At 39.2% G+C, this 22,925-nt stretch overlaps 3 protein-coding genes across 8 annotated transcripts in view; 2 read left to right on the top strand and 1 right to left on the bottom strand.

Moving 5' to 3' along the window:
* Bap170 (Brahma associated protein 170kD) overlaps positions 1-14,156 on the bottom strand; it is a 50,664-nt gene extending 36,508 nt beyond the window's left edge. Inside the window, exons 1-3 of one of the 3 annotated variants that reach the window (XM_078196553.1) lie at positions 13,294-14,155; positions 12,713-13,137; positions 11,534-11,627 (exon numbers count right to left, since the gene is read on the bottom strand). In XM_078196553.1, coding sequence (XP_078052679.1) covers positions 11,534-11,627; positions 12,713-12,804 — 186 coding nt within the window. In that variant the 5' untranslated portion in view covers positions 12,805-13,137; positions 13,294-14,155. Of the gene's footprint in view, positions 1-11,533; positions 11,628-12,712 lie in introns of all 3 variants that reach the window. The other 2 variants (XM_078196555.1, XM_078196556.1) reach the window with 2 other exon arrangements.
* Positions 14,157-15,871: 1,715 nt separating this feature from the next.
* On the top strand, positions 15,872-20,008 carry Nap1 (Nucleosome assembly protein 1). Of its 4 annotated transcripts, XM_078196580.1 has the most exons (9): positions 15,872-16,019; positions 17,082-17,223; positions 17,803-18,095; positions 18,301-18,454; positions 18,584-18,721; positions 18,915-19,062; positions 19,147-19,266; positions 19,351-19,464; positions 19,686-20,008. In XM_078196580.1, exons 2-9 carry the CDS (start codon positions 17,086-17,088, stop codon positions 19,694-19,696), a joined length of 1,116 nt encoding a protein of 371 aa, XP_078052706.1. In that variant the 5' UTR covers positions 15,872-16,019; positions 17,082-17,085; the 3' UTR covers positions 19,697-20,008. The 4 variants fall into 4 exon arrangements, with proteins under 4 accessions (XP_078052706.1, XP_078052704.1, XP_078052707.1 ...); XM_078196578.1 differs by having other exon boundaries at positions 19,351-20,008; XM_078196579.1 differs by having other exon boundaries at positions 15,907-16,019; positions 17,061-17,223; positions 19,351-20,008.
* A 534-nt stretch (positions 20,009-20,542) lies between these two features.
* On the top strand, positions 20,543-22,871 carry LOC144478559 (N-acetylglucosamine-6-phosphate deacetylase). The gene is made up of 7 exons (XM_078196577.1): positions 20,543-20,904; positions 21,044-21,318; positions 21,452-21,581; positions 21,643-21,731; positions 21,812-21,956; positions 22,028-22,204; positions 22,280-22,871. The coding sequence occupies exons 1-7, from the start codon at positions 20,694-20,696 to the stop codon at positions 22,474-22,476; spliced, it is 1,224 nt and encodes a 407-aa protein (XP_078052703.1). The 5' UTR covers positions 20,543-20,693; the 3' UTR covers positions 22,477-22,871.
* Positions 22,872-22,925: the final 54 nt, after the last annotated feature.

The raw sequence follows: 22,925 nt of genomic DNA, 5'->3' as shown, positions 1-22,925 counted from the left end.
ATCAGCAGAAGAACATCGGTAATTACGGTTAATTAGGTGTCCCTCTCCCGCGGTGCGCAAAACGGTCGATTAACAGACGCGACTCGCGCGGCTCGACCATGTATGCACGGTGCACACTTCTAATAAGCGTGCATGTAATCAGTGACAATTGAACACGCGATACACGGCCGGGGGAGCATGTAACGCGTCGCAGAAGAACAGACGAGCTCCTCGTTTCGCTGGAGACGACTGTGGCAATGTGGCAATGTGGCAATGGACCGGCGACTGAGCTTGCTTTTGCAAACGAGAAACATTTGGTAAGCTCCAAACATAATTTACACATTTCCTATAGGATTGTTTATAGCACAGATCGTAGAAATATTGAACCCATTTCCCTATATACAATAGTTACCTAAAACAATTGTATGACGTGAGATTCTAGCGAGAAATGAAACTTTGAACACGTGAATAACGAATGCGTGAATTGAATATTACGCGGTGCTATAGAGGGTGAAATGACTTTCCTCCGACACTAAATCGTCTATAGAGGACACAGCTTCCTGTACAAGCATGATTTTATAGCCGCAATTTTTATTTGATTGGAGACTAGAGATAACTGTGTCCAATAGGGGTTTTCACCTTGCATTCCTATTTACAATAAATTCGGTTATCGGAGTTTAATTAACGATTTTGAAGATGTATGGAGCATTTATTTGGCTGAACTTCCAAAAAGAATGATTAATATCCTAATGTAACTGTGTACAGCGCAGGCTCTCAATTTTTCTCGATGTCTGTAATAACTTAAGTTCACGAGAATCAGTTGATCACAAAATCCCAAAATACAAAAGCACAATGTGTCTGCTACAAAAAATTGATTGTTACAGAATTGTACTACGTTACATGGTTCAGTATCGAACGTGTCCGTATTTATAGAAGCACCAGTTTGATGTTCTGACGCGAAGGCTCGGAGGAGCAAACATTTCTTGGCAAGATATCCCTTCGTCCCTCCGGTTCACGGATAACTTGCGCCGACGCGCACGTCGCGTCGGGACAGCGTGCGATTTCGAATGAAATATACCAGACGCAAACATTTGTTGTAACGAGTCGTCTTGCGATCTCTGCCACGAGAATGATTAGGCTTGAAAATAATCCGAAACGTATTCAGTGTCGGAAGTCAGAGCCGCGCTTCGTATATGGTGACGAAAATCCTACCCGCGGGCGACCAGCTTTGTGATCCGATACAAAGTAGCGGTTTCGATTGAACATCGAATTCAGTGCAGCAGGTGCAACATTTTCACCAATAATGTAAAGGAAAATAGAAAGCCGCAAGATTATAACAATATAGTTGCGTGGCTGGTAAAACTTAGTTTGCTTAAATTTACATATATGGTATTAATAAATGTTGGTATACGATACAAAGAAATATGGTACGTTTTTTTTCTTGTAAACAACTATAAATGATTCAAAATTACTATAAATTGATCGATATATCTAATAATAAAAATGGTACTGGCCTTATTTTTAATCGAACTTCTATGTGTCAAATTTTGTACCCGTTATCGTGGACTAACTGATTGTTATTTGGCCACGGTGTAGGTAGCGTTACTATCGTCATCTGGGCAGCCGTTTTATCCGAGGAATGTAGTGAGCATTTGCATGAAGACTATTTGCACGGGCCGCATTGAATTTACCCGACCGAGCGTGTGTATACAGTGCTATCTATCGTCCCAATGTTTCCTCCGCGTTTTTCATTCTTATTTCTTGTCTCAGTGCCATTTTTATTATGCACGGAAAAACGAAAGAAGGTATACGTGCGCAACTGCCCTCTCATAAGCCGTCGGCCGGCCAAACAATGGCCACTCTCTTTTCTGTCTCCGCGTTAACCCATTACATAAGATAAACTAATCTACAGCAAAGTCCCGGCGTGACGACTGCTCCGATGAGATATCGCAGCTCTGTCGGAGCTAACTTATTAAGGCAGGACGCCCACGAATGTGTTTTCTTTTCCCGCGGCACTGTTCATCCATTAGCCGGCACCAATTAACAAATTTAGGCCATTGGCGCGAACTGCAAAAGTTTGCTTGCTTCGATCGCAGAAGCCATCTGCTTTTTCGTTACACAGGTATCATCATCAACATCAAATTTATATTTAATCCTAAATCTCATTGGCTAGCATGTACAGTATAGAAGGAGCGTATGCCGTATGGGGCAACGAAGCGGATCCTGTTCGTCCTTTCTTTCGCATTTGCTTGCGACCGACCGGAGACGTCGACATTAATGGCCTTGGCCGACGACAGTGCCACTTGGTAAGCCATCATTCGAGCACGAGCCATCACCGGAGGTCACTGCACCTTTTCTCTGTTGCCGCTCTTCCATCGAATCAATATTAGTCTACTTGTCCGGCGTACGTACATATATAGATCTCCAGTGTTCATCTCTACCTTATTACGTTCCCCGCAACCAATTGATGGAACAAGGTATCTTTACGTGAGCGGTTATGGGAAATCGATGTGCCATCCGGAGGAAATCGAATTTCTACATTTGTTAGGAGCACTGGCGAGGGTAAAACCAGACCGAAAAGTCCTGTCCGTCGTTTGTCCAGTTTACTTCCAAGCGAACCTCTAACGTTTTCAGTAACATCAAGGAGATTATAGTCTTCCATTTCGAAAAATGGCGCTAGATCGGTGAAGATGACACAGTACCAAATCATTCTGTAACGTGTCAGCTTGATAGACCCAGCCCTAACACTGAAGGATCCGAAAGAAAATGTATGGATAAATAAAAATTCGAAATACTCTTCATAATGGCCAATTGTAACTACCTTATGCTCAGAAGCTACAACTTCTACCGATCAACACAGAATTTAAAGCAACGTCAACTGCCGCTGAATCTGAACGAATCGTTTACCCGATTCTAATGAAAAATCACACTGGATAGCCGAAAAATCATGAAAACAATCGCAGTGTAACGAAACATGGAACCGTCGACGCGGCCAGCGAAACATTGCGACAGACGTTTTCGCTGAAGAAGAGTACCGGACCGATCGACAGGTTCGAATCGAGGTGATGCGCTTTCCTTTGGCTGTCCTTTATCCGTCTCACTCCTGCGCCGACTAACGGTGAGCCCATCTTACGCCGAGACAGAAGTAGCGTGTACCGCTTATGCTCTGTCTCCGTCTCTGTTTGATCCGTGCGATGTTGCCATCTGCGTGCCGACGCGAGGCGTGCTCTCGGAAATGGTCGGCCCTCTGACCAAAGAAACGGCAACGTCGCGCCGCGTTACCCCGTTCCCTCTGCTCCGCCCCTCGACCTACGTTTTCCTCCCCTCCCCTCGCCAAGGTTCCCCCTCCCCGCCCGTTACGACGACACTGCGCGTCTTCGTTGCACGCGTTGCACGGCAATGCTCTTTCGCGGGACAATCGCGAAGGAGGTAGTAGGTGTCGTTAGCTACGACCGAGGGACGAGTAAAAAAGAGGAATGTTTCCAGTGCGAAAGACGAATCGTCCAGGCGATATTGCGGTGGCGGTCTCTCCGATGCTCGAGCTGGAACGAGGTTATGGGCTTCTACGTCTGCTTCGTTTCTACCAAGGATATACAGGGTGTTTCCTTTATCTCTGATTACTAAGATAACTCGCGACGTAGACCACGCGATTCTGTGAGCACATTCTTCACATCTACGAGCTCGTTAAACGCAAAAAAAACGCGTACTTGTACCACGTACTCAGTTTTCTTCGTACTTTGTTGTTCGCGGAACTGTTAGGCTGGTTCAAACATGTCAATGATTTATCCATTCAGAAAATATAATACGAAAATTTTGTGACATAGAATTGAAGGGGAACTGAATTTAACTTTAAAATGTCTTCCACCACTCAATCTGAAGGGATACAGTTTATGTATGTGACGCCTTGCTTCATACTAAACAACATTTATAAAAACATTATTTTCATGGGTTCAGATCATTGTGCGATATTCCATCGATGCGACATAAAGGAAACACGGTATACATAAGGTATTCAGTATATAGGATGTCCCCACTCGTGCACAGATGGGTGACTGAAGGAGATCAAATTCTAGCGTCAGCTATTAGAGGATCTCTTTGACAATTAATAACATAGCAACAAGCCGAAACCGTTCCTCAGCTGACATTAATTTTCCTTGCTTTAATTTGCATCACTGCTTGGAATCTCCGAACTACGAAGACACCCTGTAGATGAAAAATTGTACCGCGAACGAAGCGACGGTTAGAGTTGTGGCAACTGAATTGGATGCAGTTCGTAAGAAATGTTGCACTTACGTAAATGTGGTTCGTTTTTAAGATAGGCACAAAGTGAAAAATCTAGAGAATCGACGGTATCGAATAGTAGTCATTTTTCCGTTTTGTTGAATAAGAGTTATTAAGTTTTGTAAAAGTTATTAATAACAATGATTGATTGTTTAGCTGGTCACTAAAAATACTTTTAGTGCTCTGTGGTTACAGTGTTACTAGAATTGTTATTTAACGGAAAAGCGTTAACAAGAATTAACTCGAAAAGCGTTTCAATTAAACGGCAAATGTTCAAGACGTTCCGATTGGACGTGACCCAGATTCTTGTAGAAGCATCATGCTAAAACCATCAGAGGATTGGAAGAAAAAAATTTGTTCATCAGTTCATCGGTTCTTAAAAACTTAACACATTTTACATAGGGTAGCTTCTGATAATTTAACTATGCTGGAAATCGCTTTCAAAAACCGCTTTAGTTGACATGCAAACTGTAACTTATTAAAGTATACATTATGGTACTCGATACTTGCAACATAGAAGTGAACCGTTCCATCGTTCCAAGTTTGTAAAATTTCATAAAATATATTCACCTTCGCATGCTTCTCAAAAATAATTACACAACAGATCCTACGATAATGATACATCCATTTTCGTTACTTTAAAACAACAAATTATAGTTCATATCCAATTTTATGATACAAAGGAAGTTTAGTAGCTCAGCGTAGAATCTACAAAGTAGACATTTTCAAGAACCTATCCGAATAAATTGTCGAGCCTCGTGATGGAATAGTCACCCCACCGCCCCCCCGGACTTGCCAAAAATTTTCAAAAAACAAGCAAGATACATTGGTGTTAATACAATCGGCGCCCATTATTATATCAATATTACGTGATAAAAATGTTCATCATATCCCCTAGTTCAGAGCGCACGGTGACTATCATAAAGAACACAGAGTGGGGGTAGAACAGATGCCTATTTTTTGCGGCGGGTGAAAGAAAGAATCTCCAAGTGAAAAGTACATCGCCAATTTGGACACGGCGGCGGCGGCGGTGTTGGTGGTTGAAGCGCGTGCGTGGGGCAGTCGAAGAGCCAGAGTCAGAGTCGGAATCAGGCAAGAAAGCAGAAAGCACGAGCGGGCAAGCCAGCATAGGCAGCACAAGCAGCACGGGCTGCGAGCGGCCAACCAGGCGTCTCAGTCGCTTCGGTGTCCCCGGGTGCACATGTGTGCAGGGCATGAGGTCGCTCTCCTCGTCGTTCGATGTGTGAGAGCCCGGCTACCCTCTCCCCCGCACACTAGCAGTGCAGTGTTGCCGACTATGCGACGGCTGGGAGGCCGGCGATGCCGGTATGCGTGCGGCAGGGCGCGGCGTTGCCATATCGACCGTGCCTCACCGCCGGGGAGCGAGCGAGCGAACGAGCAAGCGAACGAGCGAGCCCCGCTGACGTCTCCTCGCCTCTCAGCAGCCAGAAGTTCCGCTCTCTCTGTCTGCTCCATTCTCTTTTTTATATTTCCTGCAGCTCTCCTCTATTGTCGCTCTTCTCCATTCGTTTTCGTGCTATACCGTTCCTTCCGAGCATTTCTTTTTCGCTATACAGGGTGTCTGACCACACGCGACAGATATTTCGAGGATCGATGACTTGAAATAAGACCTAAAATATTATCGATTACAAATCTGCCAATACCGGATCGGTTCTCAGATCCATTGTATGCACAACTAGTGGATCGGATACGCTTACTGCAGCATGGTAACAGAGTCCTCATAGCAATTTCGTCTCTTCCGATTTCTTGGTCGAACACCCTATATACATGCATATACCTCTGGGACGCTTCATCGTCTTTCCTCCTCGTGATCTTTCTCTCTCTCTCTCCCTACCCCTCTTTCTTTCTCTCTGTCTCTCTCGTTCGTTTTCTTTCTACAGGCACTTCGAAACGATGCAAAGCGCCGCAGCACCTGACTGAGTCAGCATTACCGACTTCGTCGCGGAGTCTTCGCAGCACGCACTGAGTAGAGCGAGCAGACCAATGCCAGACTACGGTGCGTGCCCATTCGACCGCCACCGAACACTTCGCATTACTAGTCGCGCCCTTGAACGAGCGAGCCTCGGACACTACGCGTGAACCGTCAACGCTTTCCCTCCTGCTGCTCTTTCTTTCTGCGGATCCGAGACAAACGGAACTCAGCCGCCAGATCCTCTAGTCCTTTTCCTCCAGAACCGCTCTTTATTTTTTGTCTTCTTTTTTCCTTTTTTCTTCTCTTTTTCTCTCTTACACGTCTTCTATCAGCACCTTATTCTAGCCTTGTTTGTTTTTAGCGGAACCAGTAGAATGTTCCCTCATTAGGTCTTTGACAAGTCGTTACACACCGGCGCGGCGGAACGCGGAGCTTCGCCAGGTTTATTTTCCGCTAAGTTTACGCCTTTGTTTTCGACTGATTACTGACTCTGGCGTAGACTCGTGAATTTTATACGCAGAGAAAAGCGTACTATCGTTTCAGGCAAGGTAAGCGATCCCGGAACTTGTGCCTCGATGTATCGTAATAGGTTCAAGCGTGGTCTGTGAACAGCTCTCAGCTTTCAGCCGGTTCACTTGCCCAACGAACGCTGCACATAAACGTTAGAGCCAGTAAAGTGCGCACAAACTTTCGTCTTAGGTTGTGTTATACGTATTCGTTCGCCGTGGCAAAGGAATTGTAAGGCAGACTAATTTTCTAGCCAGCCAGCGGTTTCGAGAGTTTAAGATAAAATATTTAGATTAGTACTGGAGAACGCGCGAGCCTGACGAACTCGACGCCGCCGCCGCTTGGTATGCAACAGTGAACCGACATGTGAGCAGGCGAAACATGCGCCTCGAATATTTCTGGGCTTTCGGCGCTTTGCTGTACGCGACTATGCGGGACCACTTTTTTCTACGTGAATAATCCCGCCCGAGTACGGATACCAGCATTCTTTTTTTTTTAAATATCACCATTTATATCCTTGTATAATATTTGCGTTCACAATAAATTGTACAGAACAAAGTTGCACACAATTTGATTTCCTCTATTAATGATTTTTGTAGCAAACAATATCAAATTCGATTTACCTTCTACTTTACAGTAATTTATACCGAAGTACAAACGTTCACGGACTATTTATAATTTTCCGTAAAATATTTGATTAAAATCGTGTCCGTATATTAATCATTTCGCAGAAAATTTATTACCGTTGCCGGAACTACGAGTCTGGCTCGTGCGCGAATTTGATCGACATTTACCGTTTCCATCTGTTCGTCTGGGTATAAATAGCGCAACACATTTGAATATGGCGGAAATATTTTTGTAACTGAAATAATAAGGCGGTCTTTGAGAATGTTCGTAGTTACAAACTTCCACTTTAATAAATTTTTTAGAAGCACATCGTATCGCATATATTTCTGTTTATTGTGTTTTCTGTATTCCCGTTTTTCACAGCGAACGAGAATTTATTACCAATTACGAGAAAGCGCATTCCGCTTGATCTTCAAAATCAATAGTCTGAATTTTAGTCTAGGTGTGACTAACGTCATATGTGTAATAATATTACCACCGTTTCTGCGATTGTATTATTACTGTGACCATCCCAGTGAGTTTAAGCAAATACCGCACATCCCCGTCAATTTTCTGTATCGCCACATTGTATCAATATGAGAACATGTTGGGTCGTCCAAGAAATATTACAAACATTAAAAGTTAATAGCAGTGATTATTATTGTAGCACGAGATTTTTGTTTCTTCCTTTTCCACCCTGTACCTTTGAAGGAAGCGAATCCCGTGTTATCTAATCATTTTACCATCACAAGAACATTCTACATATATCGGCTCTGCCAATAATTTCTACCTGCACACTTTCACTTCGCGGTGATTACTGCTAACTAGAGTGACTTTGCCTGGCGACGCCGTGATAAATTCGATTTATAAATGCGCGTAGTCGTTTCTCTCCCATTTGTGCTTTGAACAGCACGGCCGAAAAGCAATACTGGCTTCTTTCAATCTCCTACACTCTATGCTAAAAGGAACCAGTGACAAATCTAGAAATCAGCCTTCTCATGTTGAAAATGTAAGAACTGATATGCTATATTTTAGCAATTCAGTAGGACTCCATACATCTGTATTATTATCGAAATTTAATTTTGTCTACCCATATCGGAGAAATATCACACTATCTGCCATACGTTGAACAGAAGGCAATCCTGTCATTCGAAGCGAATCAAGATCCTGGTATCGCGCAAACAACATGGGAAATTGTCAAAGAATTGGTAGCCGAATCTGCAATCTTCGTAAACGCACGTCGTTTGCGAATCTAAGGACTTTCCCCGTGAGTCATCGCCACGACGACGAACGCGACCAAGTTTCTGTTCCGCGTGTTCTGCCGGTCGTCCGGCAAAAATGTGACGTCAGCTTCCACGAATCGGAGAACCACACTCCGCGACGCATTCTGAGCGTAGTCACGACCCGGCTGCAGGTTATATAGTCTAGCAAGCTTCGATCACACTTGTTGAGGGGAAGCCCTCGACCAGCACTACGTCCACCACCACCGCCTCCTCACCTCCGCATTCTCTCTCTCTCCCTCTCTCTCTCTCTATTTCCCTTTCCCATCGTTCCTTTCTCTCGCTCCTGTGATCACTTTCCCCCTACATTCAGTCCCGCGCGCACCTTCTTCCCACCTTCGGTTCATGATCTATCTCCCACCCCTCGAACAGTGCCTCTGCAAGTGACCCTGACCTTGCGTCAACTTCCGTATTGTCTCCGTACGCGGATTTTGGACGAATCTGCGGGTTTTGAAAATCGAGTGCAACCAATTGGTTCGGCGACCACAGTTTCGAACCGTTCGGGTGAACACTGGACGCGTAAAACCGGTGTTCGATCGTTGGCCGATGAGTGGACTGCGAAATAGTTAGCAGTAACGTGCAAATTACAACCGGATAGCATATTTCTTTTTACTTTACAGATTTACAGAATTCTTGCATGACCAAGTAATTTTTGCTTAAAAGATTTCCCAAAAATGTCGTATGCGTCGAAAGATGTAACACTTAGAAGTATCGAATCAAGTGCTAACGCATTGTAACGCGTGTCAGGTGTATAAGCACGTCAGGTATCACCGGTGCACACCTAGTACCAACAATTTGAACCGTTGTTGCGAGTGGTACATGGAATAGTTTAAAACTATATACATGAGGTATATGTACATACGTACAAGTTTAAGTTTACCTTTGTACATATTTTAATTTTCGAGAACCAGTCGTTTTTGCTATTCAAGAATGATCTTTATATTTAAATATGAAGAGCGTCCGATAATGGAATTATAGAAGATGTTCTATTAGACGGATTTTCAGATTTCTTTAAAAATTCCATCATGACCGCCCCTTTGGGAGTCACTGATATGGATTATGTTCGTCTCTCAAGGGGTTATACCCTTGACGATAACTTCGATGACGGACTGGTGAGGTTACTTGCCTCTATATATCTGAGCTTTTTCATCGATGTTCGCCGCGAGCTGAAAGAAGAGATTTGAAGCACGAGGTAAGAAGCCAGACGCTTCATTGTGCGGAATGCGTTCTACAGATCGGCTTTCGCGGTGAACTCTATCTATTCAAGTATTCCCCATGAAGACTTGGAAATTAAAGCTTGCATCCTACATGAAAGAAATTAGAATGAACTAGAAACCTTTTACTCGCTCCGTGAAATTGTTACTGCTACTTCCTAGTTCACTATTACCGAGGTGGATAAGTGAAGGCTAGCGAAAATAAAAACATACATTGACACTCGGTGAGTTAAGCCGACGGATAGATGTGAAGGGAAAGAAGAGCTGAAAAGCTCCGGCACCACAGAGCTACCGGCGGTATATACGACCGCGTTTATATGCACACATACCAATACATAAATACATGACCGTCGAACCGTCGTTCGGTTCTTAAGAAAACATAGACCAGTGGTTCGTAACCTGGTCGAAGGAACGCGCACTGTATGCGTACAGTCACTTTGTCAGCGGCGACCGCACAGTGAAATTTTCATATTTTCTGAGAATATTCGCATCAAGATTTAGCGTGAAGCAGTGGTTCTTAACTAGAGAAACTTTGCTAAAAATTTCGACGATGTCTAATACTACTTTTTCATTATAAACAATATTAGTAATAATACTTAGTAATAATTGTATTACTTTTCCATTCATCAATATTCCCTCGGTTAATATTATGATTTGCTAGAATTTATTTATGTAGAAGAAATTGTGGTTTAAATTCGAAAGAGCACACGTTCCTTCCTTGATTGCAAAAGAAAACCCCGGTTAAGGGAAAAAACCGATATCCTTGGTTTCTCTTTACGGAGAATAGTTTCGGTGAGTGGTAACACTGCAGGCGTTCCTACATAAAAATCACGTTCCCAATGAATTATCTTAAACGGGAGACCGACTGACTCGGAGTACCTTGATTTTAAATGCGAAAAATATAACTTGAACGTGTTTCGAATACAATAGTTAAATAACTGGTATGTGACGCAAACGGACAGTAACAAAACCGAATGTAAACCAATACACGCTTGGGATAATTGATAGTTTAACAACGACTAGAAGAAATTACAAGTTGAGCGTGGAATTGAAAGTTTCCAAATTATTTTAGCCTCTACAAAAATTATATACTTTCAAGAAATATCTAGTCTCTATATCTAAAAATTGTAGTATTAAAGAATTAAGAAACTTATTCTGTATGAATCAGATATTAGAAAACTTCACATTGATGAAAAAACGAGAGAAGAAGGTAATGCGTAACCAAAATAGGCCAATAATTTCCTCTGTTTTTTTTCCTTGCGCAAAGAAGATGTTCCCGGCAACAGAGATAACGCTCGACCGATCGATTCTGGCGCGTTCTTCGAGAACACAGTTCAACACTGGACTCTGCCGTTTCACGGAACAATCGTTTTCCCGCGTTTCTGTGTCGTTTCTCGCATTCTTCCAACCTTAATCACACATGCGGACAATCTACACGCGATTGAACGTATTTGCTGAGTACCGGTTAAATGAAGTTTCTTCATTAAAAAAAATGAACCCCCGATGTAGAACAATATTTATTAATAAGAAAAATCCTAGACCACCAAAGATACTTATGAATGTGACACAGTATAATTTTCTAAGAGATTATAATCTTGAAGGCAATTATTAAGATTCTTTTACATGTAACAATACATTAAAAATCATACTAATACTTGACCAGTAGAAAAAACGTTAATACTTGTCCGTGGTAAGATAAAGAACGGTAATAAAATCCAAATAAATGGACTCACCTTTATCCATCCTCCGTGGGCAGTGACCACAACGTACAGCAAGTACAGATCTATATCTTTCCCGTTGATTTTTGGGCATTTCTTAAACGAAGTTCTGAAAATTAGAAAAAGCAATTAATAAAATCGCGAACTCGCAAGAATAATAAAAACATTGATTCCATAGATAAAAACATATTTCGTGCACATACAATCATTAATTCGTCCATAGACACTAAATATTTAATATTGCTAAAATGATGTGCAAACAATATGGCTACGCCAAACGTCGACTGTACAATAACATATTTGCATAGTCTAACGGACTAAATGTATCACACAGTCAAAATACAATTTTAAATACACTACTAATCTTCAATGGTCATGAATGTATACAAGAAAAATGTTTTATGTTTAATGCGATGTCAATGCAGATTCTGTCAACTACTTCATTTTTTAAAATAATGTTATTTGAATTCACGCTGAAACCATGATTACATGCCTGCAATTCAGAACGCTTTGTTTCCATTTCCGAATCAAGTAAAACACGCGAACAATGACGTAATAAACGGTAGCGTCTTCGCGTGAAACGAATCTTAGTTTATTCGACCGTTCAAACTTACACATAGTATGTATTAAAATCTAAAGATAAAGGGAGAGAGGGAGAACGTGCGTTTATTATGAACAAAACAACTGGGAGACGCACAAATCGCTAAACAGATACACAGATGCACAAAGCAGAAGCAGAGAGAGAGAGAGAGAGAGAGAGCGAGAGAGAGAGGGGGGGATAGAAAGAGAGAAAAAATCGGCAAGTTCATCGTAATATCGGTAGAATCAATCGAACTCCTAACCTCAATCACGGCGAGATACGCACCGTCGACAAAGAAAACACGCGAGACACGTGTAAACAAATAGTGCAGAGCCACAAAGAGACGACAGAGTCCCTGGAAAACTCGAGACTCGAACCGTACATAACCTCAACTCTGTGTTCACATTCTCTACAGAAACGCTAAAGTCGCTTTACTTTCGAATGATTGTACCGAGAACTTTCTTCACGTGAAAATAGTTCTCCGGGCTAGCAGAGAGTCGCACGATGAAGAGGGACAACAATAATTTTCGTGTAAATAACGTACACAATAACGGGAATCGTCTCCGGTCCCGAGTATAGAAAGCGAGATGGAGAAAAACGACGGTGTCCCTTACCCTCTGGTCTCATGAAAGTGACGTAGGTCCTTCAGGAAGTTCTCCCTCTCCCTCTCGTAGGTGACGGGGTCCTTGTTGAGGATCTTGGCCATGTTCGCGAGCGAATAGAGTGCGTGGGCGTGCTAATCGGGGTGTGCTCTGGGTTTACAGGGCACGCAGGGGCAGCGGTCGGAGAAATAGGCGCAGCAGCACATGGGCGCTCATGAGAGCACATTTACGCCAGGAGCGTCCTGGTGGCACGAGGCAGGAGGAGGTGGCGACGATGGATAGGAGAGGACGAGGACGAGGACGACCGCAGGTCGACACGGGGTCGCGACCCGCTCCCGACATCGGGTCGTCTTGTCCTGGCCCGAAGTGTCGGCCGGTGGCCTCCCTGTCGCGCGCGCGAAATGAGACCGCCGCTTCTTCGTTTTTCCTGTCTCTGGCTGCCGTTTACACACACCGGGAAATTTGGTACACCAATATACGTTTTTTTATATATATATATATATATGTATGTATATATATATACTGGCGTACATATATATATATAAATATATATATATATACACACGCACGCACACACACACTCAGGTACACACACTAGGTACGGTGCGTGTAGCCCTCGCGCCGTGAACTGGCCACGCGTGGGGAAAAATCCGAATCTTCGGTTCGTGGCGTACACGTAGTAGGTTCCACACACAGTAGTTCACTGCCGATCGACCGCGCGCGAGAGAGAGCGAAACACGGCGGGCCGCAACGCGAGTTTCCTCGCGGGCCCGCGGACCGCGATCGATTCACCTGTCACTTGTCAACGAAACGCCTCAGCTCGGTATACGTCGCGGCCACGCGCGGCTATTACTCACGATAACCCGTCGAGCGTCGAGCGCCGACCGTATCAACGATTTCGAGCGCGGCGGACCGGACGCGGCTGCACAGACCGGAGCAGTTCTCGCGAGCAGAGCGCGTTTCCCTCGGAGCGAACGCTTGACGTGCGCCCGTATATCAAAATGGCGTCTCCTCCTGCCTGGCATCCATTGGCGAAGCCACGGCCAATTTCCCCCGTGTACACCGATAGCCTACGAGCAGCGCCGACCCTACACAACCGCGACACCGTTTCCGCTGCTGCCACACAACCTCTCGCACCGCGCGGCGGCACACCCTGCACGCACACTCTCTACGTCATTTTACGCGGCCGGAACACCGCGTTGCCCCGACTACACCACCGTATGCGCTTCTGCTTTTTTACCCTCGCCGTAACCGTGCAAACGAAATCCCGGGTCGCGCAGTATTTTTACTTTCGAAACGGTTCGGGACCCCCCTCGCCAGTGGCGCACCGTTTGTTTGAATTGATCGTAACACTCGCCGGTAGAGGCGCATCCTACTCCAGCAGCACTCGCGCGACATCTGTCGCTACTCGGACGGTTTCGTGTGAAACCGTTTGCCGTGCCGTGCGCATGCCTGTTGTTAAGCCACGTTCGTATTGTATTTGCTATTGTTGGCCCATCGTAAAACACCACCGCCGCCGTTTTGCTATGTAACCAATTTCCAGAACGCATGCGTCCGCAAGTAAATCCTTCGCGAACATTGCCTTGAAGCTTCGTATTCAACAACGCATGCGTACACATGTTTGATCTGTGTCAAACACTGAGTGGTTTACACTTTTCTTTTCTCTCGGCGTTTTTCAGTTTTTGAATTTTCAAATCTTTCTTTATTCTTATTTAGATTTTGTATATAACGATTTTTATCGGTTTGTGTGTAGCTGGTTTTTTAGAAAACATTTCCTATGGCATTTGATAACTGCTGTCCACAGGGACGTGAAACTTAACATTCAACTGTTGAGTTCGAATGTTTCCATAAGGTGTCACTTGTTATTTTTAAAATAAATGACTGCACATGCGCGCATAGAATTGGTTCTCGGAAAAAGCGCGAGCTTCATCTTTAAAAGAATGTATGCCATGCTTATTAAATCATTATATCGTTGCTTGTTATCTGAAAAAAAATGAATCTTAAAGTAAATCAACAATTACGCAAATATATTAGTTACATAATGTAGTCTTATAAGATTAGGTCACAAATATTTAAACGTGGATAAATATATTCTTCCAACCTCTAACAAAAGTCAATATAAACTTGCCTTCTATGATGCATTAATCATTTTAATTGTAATTTTGTATTAGAGTTGACAAATATAAAATTCTTCAGATACGTAATTAGTTAGTAATAAATGTTCCTTTTTAAAAACAAGTAAATTTGTTACGAGCGATTTTCTTTATTCATATACCTTAAGAGTAGAGATCTTTAGTTCTCTACATCAAGAAGAATTGTAACGACATCTAGCAATATAAATATGGTATTAAACGGATAGAAATTTTTTGTTTTCTAACGTTATTGGTACCATAATTGTCTTATATGTTTTTCATCCTCAATTATTTTCTAAGAATAAAATCAATTATTAAACACAAATAGATAATTTTATAAAAAATTGTAATGTTCCTTGCTTAAATAATAGATATGTACATTAATGTTTGCAAAATATTTAAAATCTTCGCTTTAAATTAGTTGATAGTTAAGTAGATTTTATGTACAACTATATTCTATGTTTCGGTTACATTACATACAGATGTATCATTATTTTTGACAATTCTTACACCCTTTCGATAGCAAACCGATGTAAGAAGGAAATAGACAAATAAATTTTTAAAAAGAAAATGCTTTATGTATACAAGTCAAAGCTTATATACTTTATGAGTCTACATCTTGGATATATGTATTCTATGATAGCAAAAAGCGCGCGAGATGTACAGAACCACCAACTTAAAAAAAGCACTAAAATCAGATAGAAATTTTTCTTTTTGCCAAAATAGGACCTTAAAAATTTAATTATTTTTTGTGGTCCAAGAGAAAACAAGAAAGAAACTAAAACTACAAATTTGTTAAATGTATTATAGAGACAATTTTATATGTGCACATAGTCTGCAACTTAAACAAATAATTATTTATAATTCTGGTATTCATTTTGAAAATATTTAAATTTATCACAAGATTGTGTATGTACATATATTTTGCTTCGAATAACTTACAATCGGGGATCCGTGCGTGAACATAAAACTTATTTTTGTCTTTGATTAGAATTCGCCATTCTAAAAAAAACGTTAGGGACTTTCACGGTCGGAAGATAGCAGCACTTGCTGTTAGCAGAAAAGGATAGAAAAGGAACGAATTTCGTATTGTGCGATTTACTGCACGAAACTACCGACACAACGGCCGGTTCGTTGTTCGCTCCGTGATTCCTTTCATCTTTTGTAATCAGCTTCGAATTCGAAAGGTAAGTTTTGTACTTAAAACTGACATAATTCTGTGTTTCCATTCAAACAATTTCAATTAACACTCTCCCTCAAAAGCAGTCATATTTCGATTTCTTTATAATTTTCCACACATTTATAACCCCGGAAATCGTTGCTTTTTTCATCTGTCCCATGTGCACGTACTTTTTATGCTCCGAAATTTATGCAATAATGATTGCCGATCTTTGCAGTTTTATTGTTTGTAGTTAGTAATAAAGCAACCAACTCGTCATGAGTACATTAAAAACAATATAATCGAGTTAACTGGATAATAAAAAAAATCCGTAATATTCTCCGTTCTTCTTCCACCGATCTCTTTATGACCCAACGAATAACCTTTCTCCGTCGCAAGTATGGTGACTTTCAAATGTCACTTTAATGTCGCGTTAAAATTTCGGTGAAATTACCAGACATTCATTAGAAATATGCGTTTTTCAACTCCTAGAACGATTATCTTATATCGAACGCGTGCACGCTACCAAGATTCAAGGATATTCACTGATGCACGCAAGGACAGAGGTTGAAATGGCAACGTGCAACCGAATTCCGACACACTTGCCGAATTATTGTTTCAGTGTATTTCATGCTGTTCGTTCCTATATAAAATTCATTCTGATTATTTTTCTATCTCCATTCTTTTCTCATGTACATACGTTTATAACTTTAGTCGCTTTTTTCTTTAAATTCTTTCGTTGGTCACGTTTTCTAAATCGTGTCTTTCAAGAACAAATATTTTATTTTTAAATAATTTTAATTCGGTTACCGTTAAAACTAAGAACTTTATTATTATTATTTGTACTTAATTTAAAAATAACGTTGTTGATTTGAATAGCAAATTGAATGAAATGAAATTTATATAAATTAAGCAAGTTTTAGATGTCTCTATTTAAACTGCATTCAATATCAAATAAAATTCTAATACAATAAATTTAATTTAACTACTTTTATTTGTGATTACCCTTAATAGTTAAAAAAAATCCGTTCTTTCCTTATATTGTCCAAGTACGGTTTTATTCTAAAAGCGAAACAAATCTGAATTGTAGTACTATGACAACTGATACAAAACGCGCTGGTGATAACAGTGATATGGAATCTGTTGAAGATGAAGATGATAATGAAACCACAGAGATTCCTACAGACTTGTTAGCTGCTCTGCGAGGTCGTATCTCTGCACCAGGGATAGAGGTATTCAAATATCATGTGAACTATAAAAAGCTCATTTTTATAATACAGAGACTAGTTACTTAAATTTTCGGGTTGTAATAAGTTGAAGACAATAAAATAATTTCCTACCTTTTAATATATGTAATTTTTGTTCGACTTTATAATCAGTAGTTCGGTGATCAATATATTGCTTCCAGCCAGCAATTGTTGACCACAGATTTTAAAAATATTAATTTTAAAAACTTTCATAGAAATATCATTAGGTATATTTTGTCATTTGTAGAATTCAGTTAACATACTTTGCTTGTTATATCAATATTAATTTAATAATGTAACAACTTCTTTTGTGTTGTATTATTGTCTATTTAGTTATTACTATCATGCACTTCATTAGATTAGTTTGTGATCATAGAATTATAAGTGCATTATATGTTGCTTAATCAATCAAAATGAAAAAAATTTACATTTTCCAAATTCTTACCCAAGTCATTAAAAAGTCATTATATTTTTCTTTTATTTTTTCTTAGGTTTAGATTTTTTAACTATGAGAATAGAAAATGTAATTAAGACTTTATTTTATGTAATGCTTTTAATTTTTAGCAAATGCAGTCGCTTCCAGCTACAGTCAAACGCAGAATCAAAGCTCTGAAAAAGTTGCAAGTTCTTACAACAAATATTGAAGCAAAGTTCTATGAGGAAGTACATGCTTTGGAATGTGCTTATCATAAAATGTGTATTCCTCTTTACGACATGAGAAAAAACATAATATCGGGCAACTATGAACCAACGGATGAACAATGTGAATGGGAAAGTGATGAGGATGAAGAAGGATTAGCTAATGATTTAAAAACAAAAGCAAATCTCGAAGAAGATAAAGAGCAAAAGAAAGAAGAGTATGCTCCTTTTATTTCTATTTAGCTTTACGTTCGTTTTATTACTCATTTCATTTTTCCTCCCAATATTTTTACTCAAGTTCATTCACTGGATATATTCACACTTTATTTAATTTATTCAGTTTTTTGAGAAACACATTTAAAGGAGTATAAATGACATAATTAGTGAGAGAGTTTTTTATTTAATAATCATTCATCGTTTTAGAAGCGAGAAAGAAGATGTTAAAGGCATCCCTGAATTTTGGTTGACAATATTTAAAAATGTTGCACCACTAGCTGACATGGTACAGGAGCACGATGAACCAATATTAAAACATTTGTATGATATTAAAGTTAAATTCTTTGAATCTAATCCAATGGTAAGTTGTGAATTGCAGGAAAATATTAAATTCTGATATAATCATATAATAATCGTATAAATGACACAAACAGCAATAATGTAGATTGTGCAAATTTATTGAATTGAAAGATAATGAGTTTTTTTGTAGGGCTTTATTCTTGAGTTCTATTTTGATTCAAATGAATATTTCACCAACACTGCTCTAACTAAAGAATACATTATGAAATGTACTCCTGATGCAAATGATCCATTCAGTTTTGAAGGTCCTGAAATCTACAAGTGTAAGGTGAGAGCTTTTAATTTGCCTAATATAATACACCAATATTAATTGACCAACATAATTATTATGATCACTAACATAATTAATAGACGATATAGATTCTAAAGCACTATAGACTTGTTTAACATGAGAATCATGTTTTTTCTATTTCTAAGCATGTACAGAAATCTCTAGTGAACACTGTATCTTTTTCTAATAGGGATGTGTAATTAACTGGAAAAAGGGAAAGAATGTTACAGTCAAAACAATTAAGAAAAATCAGAAACATAAATCCTTAGGATCTGTACGAACTGTAACCAAAACCGTTCAAAATGATTCTTTCTTCAACTTTTTCAGTCCACCAGTTGGTAAGAACAAGCAATACTTTCTCTTTTTTCACTAATCTATAATATAAAGTTTACAGTAATGCAATTCATTATTATTTATTCTAGTGCCAGATGATGCGGAAACAGAATTAGATGAAGAAACACAAGCTTTATTGGCAAGTGATTTTGAAATTGGTCATTATATTAGAGAACGTATAGTTCCTAGAGCCGTACTATACTATACAGGTACTTCTTATTTTAAAGTGCCCGCATACGTCATATAAATTCTTGTTAAGTAATAAAGTTATACAAATTTGTATCTTATTTTAGGAGAAGCCTTGGAAGATGAAGATGAAGATTACGAAGAAGAGGAAGGTGACGAGGATGATCCTGACGAGGAGAATGAAGATGACGAGGAGTTCTCACTAACCAATGCGCCATCAGGTGGGAAACAACAAGTCAATGACCTTTCCGAGTGTAAAACACAGTAGAATACTCTAACAAATTCAAAATAAGAAAAAGATCGTTCGTGCGTACAGTAAGAAAACACAAAAAGAAACACTAACAAAACCTGACCGATAACTGCCTAGATATCCTGCACCTGTGGTTCCAACGTAATCCCTGTTTGTATCAGTCATCTAATCATATCATATTTCCTATTCCAGATCAAGCTTAAAACTCTTCAACATACCAATGACAAAATTATGCGTACCCTCCCTTTATCCAACATTGACGGTGAAAAGAAATACGGCTTATTGACAGCTATGATTGTCGTATAGATATATACAAACAAACAAAAAAACAAACGAAATGCGCTCTGAGCTCTACACAAATAATCATTGTCATTTTTAATTGCTTATTTTATACTATATTGTTACGTTTATATACGAAGAAGATAGTTGAATTTTTTTCAAAACGCACGTTGACTTATGGATAAATTTTTCGGTACTGTTAAAGCATTTTTAATATAAAACTTGTGAAAACTGGAGATAGATTTTTGTTATTATTTCCTCGATTTATTCTCGCACAAAGATATTGTAATGTCTTCCTTTAATACTATTTTTAATCCTTTAATTAAATTCCAAATATTGGTAAGGAGAAGGAATTTTCACAAATCTGTGTACTTAATAATTTTCTAGGTAACATTTACATGTTTTAGTAATTTTATATAAGTTCGTACATGTAGGTAAGTACCAAATTCATATATACATTAGTTTTATAAAGGTTAATATTTTGTATCCTTTGGAGTTTGAAAACCTACATTTTATAATTGTAAATTTGAATAAAAAATAAAATGAGTATTCTTGCTTTTCCATAGAGAAAAATATATTTGGTATTAAGTTCAATATTTATTTAGTTGCGTCCAGGTGGTTTATCAATTTTACGATTAATATTGGAGAAAGTATTAAAACTGCAGAATTCAAATAGCAGTGATCATAACCGCCAATTTTTTTGAATTTTTCTTCATGCGAAACGCTCGTTACTTTGAGCGACATCTTTAAAAAATCGTGCGGTAACGAGGTCAGTGCCATTTGACGCGCCTTGTGTTTTCCATGATTTGATAACAACTACGCGTGACTGATAATGCAAAACAGGGTGTAGTTCTACATTTTTAATTAGCTTTTCGTGAGGAAAGGTTTAGAAATACAGGTACGATTTTCCATTGTGTCAACATGACACAGAGGAGTCAAGGAATTTTGAAACAGTTTCATAATTGTCGAATTGTACGTAATGGCAAAATCTGGCTCGAGGACCTGTGGGTACGCGATGGAAAAATCATCGATCCGGAAAAAATCTTCTTCGACGAAAAAATAAAACCAGATATTCGAATTGATTGTGGCGGAGCGATAATTTCACCTGGATATATTGATCTTCAAATTAATGGTATTTGATGCAAGTACATCACACTATTTTATAAATTTTTCAATTCAGATTCAACAAATTTAAATTGTGAAAACTTAATTGTGCTACATTTGTATTATCAATAAAATGAAATTTAAAATGTGCAATTTCTTTTACTCAGGTGGCTTCGGTGTAGATTTTACACATAATGTCGACACAGTACAAGAAGGACTAGATAAGGTATCAAAAAAATTATTGGAATATGGTGTGACATCGTTTTGTCCAACACTAGTAACATCACCCAGTACAACATATCATGAAATACTGCCAAAAATGAAGAGAAAAAGTGGTGGAATGTTAGGGGCATCCATTTTGGGTATTCATTTGGAAGGACCATTTATTAGTCCCATAAAAAAGGGTGCTCATCCAGAAAATTGTATTAAAACGTTAGAGAAGGCAAGTTTTGTTGGTACGTTTTTAGCAAACATAGAATAAACGACATATTTAATATAAGTAAATATTTTCTAGTCATTTATTAATCACAGATTTACCATGTATTTCGATTTAAACATGCAAATTTCTATTTTAGGGTTTTGAGTCACTGCTCAATATGTATGGAACTTTAGAGAATGTATCTCTGATTACTTTGGCTCCAGAACTTCCCAATATTCAGAGTGTCATTGAAGAATTATGTAAACAGAATATTAGGGTTTCCCTCGGTGAGATTGTTTATTATTATTGATGTTATTACTATTACTATTAAAAGTTGAAAAATTGCAGGACATTCTGTAGGCAATTTACATGAAGGTGAAGCTGCTGTGAAAAGCGGGGCTTCGTTTATCACCCACCTTTTCAATGCAATGTTACCGGTTATTATATTCTACAGATTAAGGTCAATTATTTTCTACGTATTGAACACGCGATTTAAATTTGAAACTTATATTTACAGTTCCACCATAGAGATCCAGGACTAGTCGGACTTCTAACTTCCAACAAAATTCCAGAAGGAAGAAACATTCATTATGGTATAATTGCAGATGGTATTCATACTCATCCTGCTGCATTGCGCATAGCTCATAGGATACACCCAGAAGGTTGTGTGTTGTTTTGGATATTGCGAAACGCTTTTTTTCATCTTATGGCTATAATTTATTCCACTTTTTAGGGCTTGTTTTGGTAACTGATGCAATATCAGCACTGGGATTAGAGGAAGGTAGACATCAGTTAGGGCAATTAGATATAGAAATGCGGGCAGGTCGGGCATACATCGCTGGCACAAATACTTTATGCGGTAGTACGACAGAGATGTCGAAATGTGTTCGTGTTTTCAAAGAAGCAACGGGTACTTTAACGTTTGTCTAATACATGTTTTAGTACCATCTGCGCATATTCACTATGTTCTTATGAATTTTTTAAGACTGTTCGATAGTAGAGGCGTTGGAAGCTGCAACTCTTCATCCAGCAAGGACCCTTGGTATCGAGAAAACGAAAGGAGTTTTGAACTACGGTGCAGACGCAGATTTAGTATTGTTAGATGACAATTTGGATCTACTGTCTACGTGGATATCCGGTGAATGCGTTTACAAAAGTAAGTGTTTTCAAAATGGCCAGTAATACGGAGTGCAATTGTATGCAATTTAAATATCTACAACAAAATGTGTATTTTATACAAAAGAAGAATGGCTGTGAATATTGCTCTAGCCATAAAAGTATTCATTTACTTATTTGTATACCGTAAACATATCTAATTTTATACATAAACTAAAGGATATATTTTATACATTTCATATTTCTAAAGATGTTAATCCGCAGAATTTTCGTATCACTTATAGTCTGGTGCTAATATAGTTCACAAAGTACTTTAGCATAAGTATCAGTCACTTTTGTTACTTATATACACATATATGAACTTGTATACATATATAAAAGATCAATGTTCCTTAATTTTATTATACTGAATGATAAAAAAGGCTCGATTGTTGATTAATAAAGTAACGTTTATCTTATAACCTAAAGTTTTTTCATACTCCAGACTTCCAGAATGTCCTATTACTTTCTTAAGT

Source organism: Augochlora pura, chromosome 2, assembly GCF_028453695.1.
Source record: "Augochlora pura isolate Apur16 chromosome 2, APUR_v2.2.1, whole genome shotgun sequence".
NCBI classification, from domain to species: Eukaryota; Metazoa; Arthropoda; class Insecta; order Hymenoptera; family Halictidae; genus Augochlora; species Augochlora pura.
The sequence above is the reverse complement of the archived record's forward strand: the minus strand, read 5'-3'. Positions and strand labels throughout refer to the sequence as shown.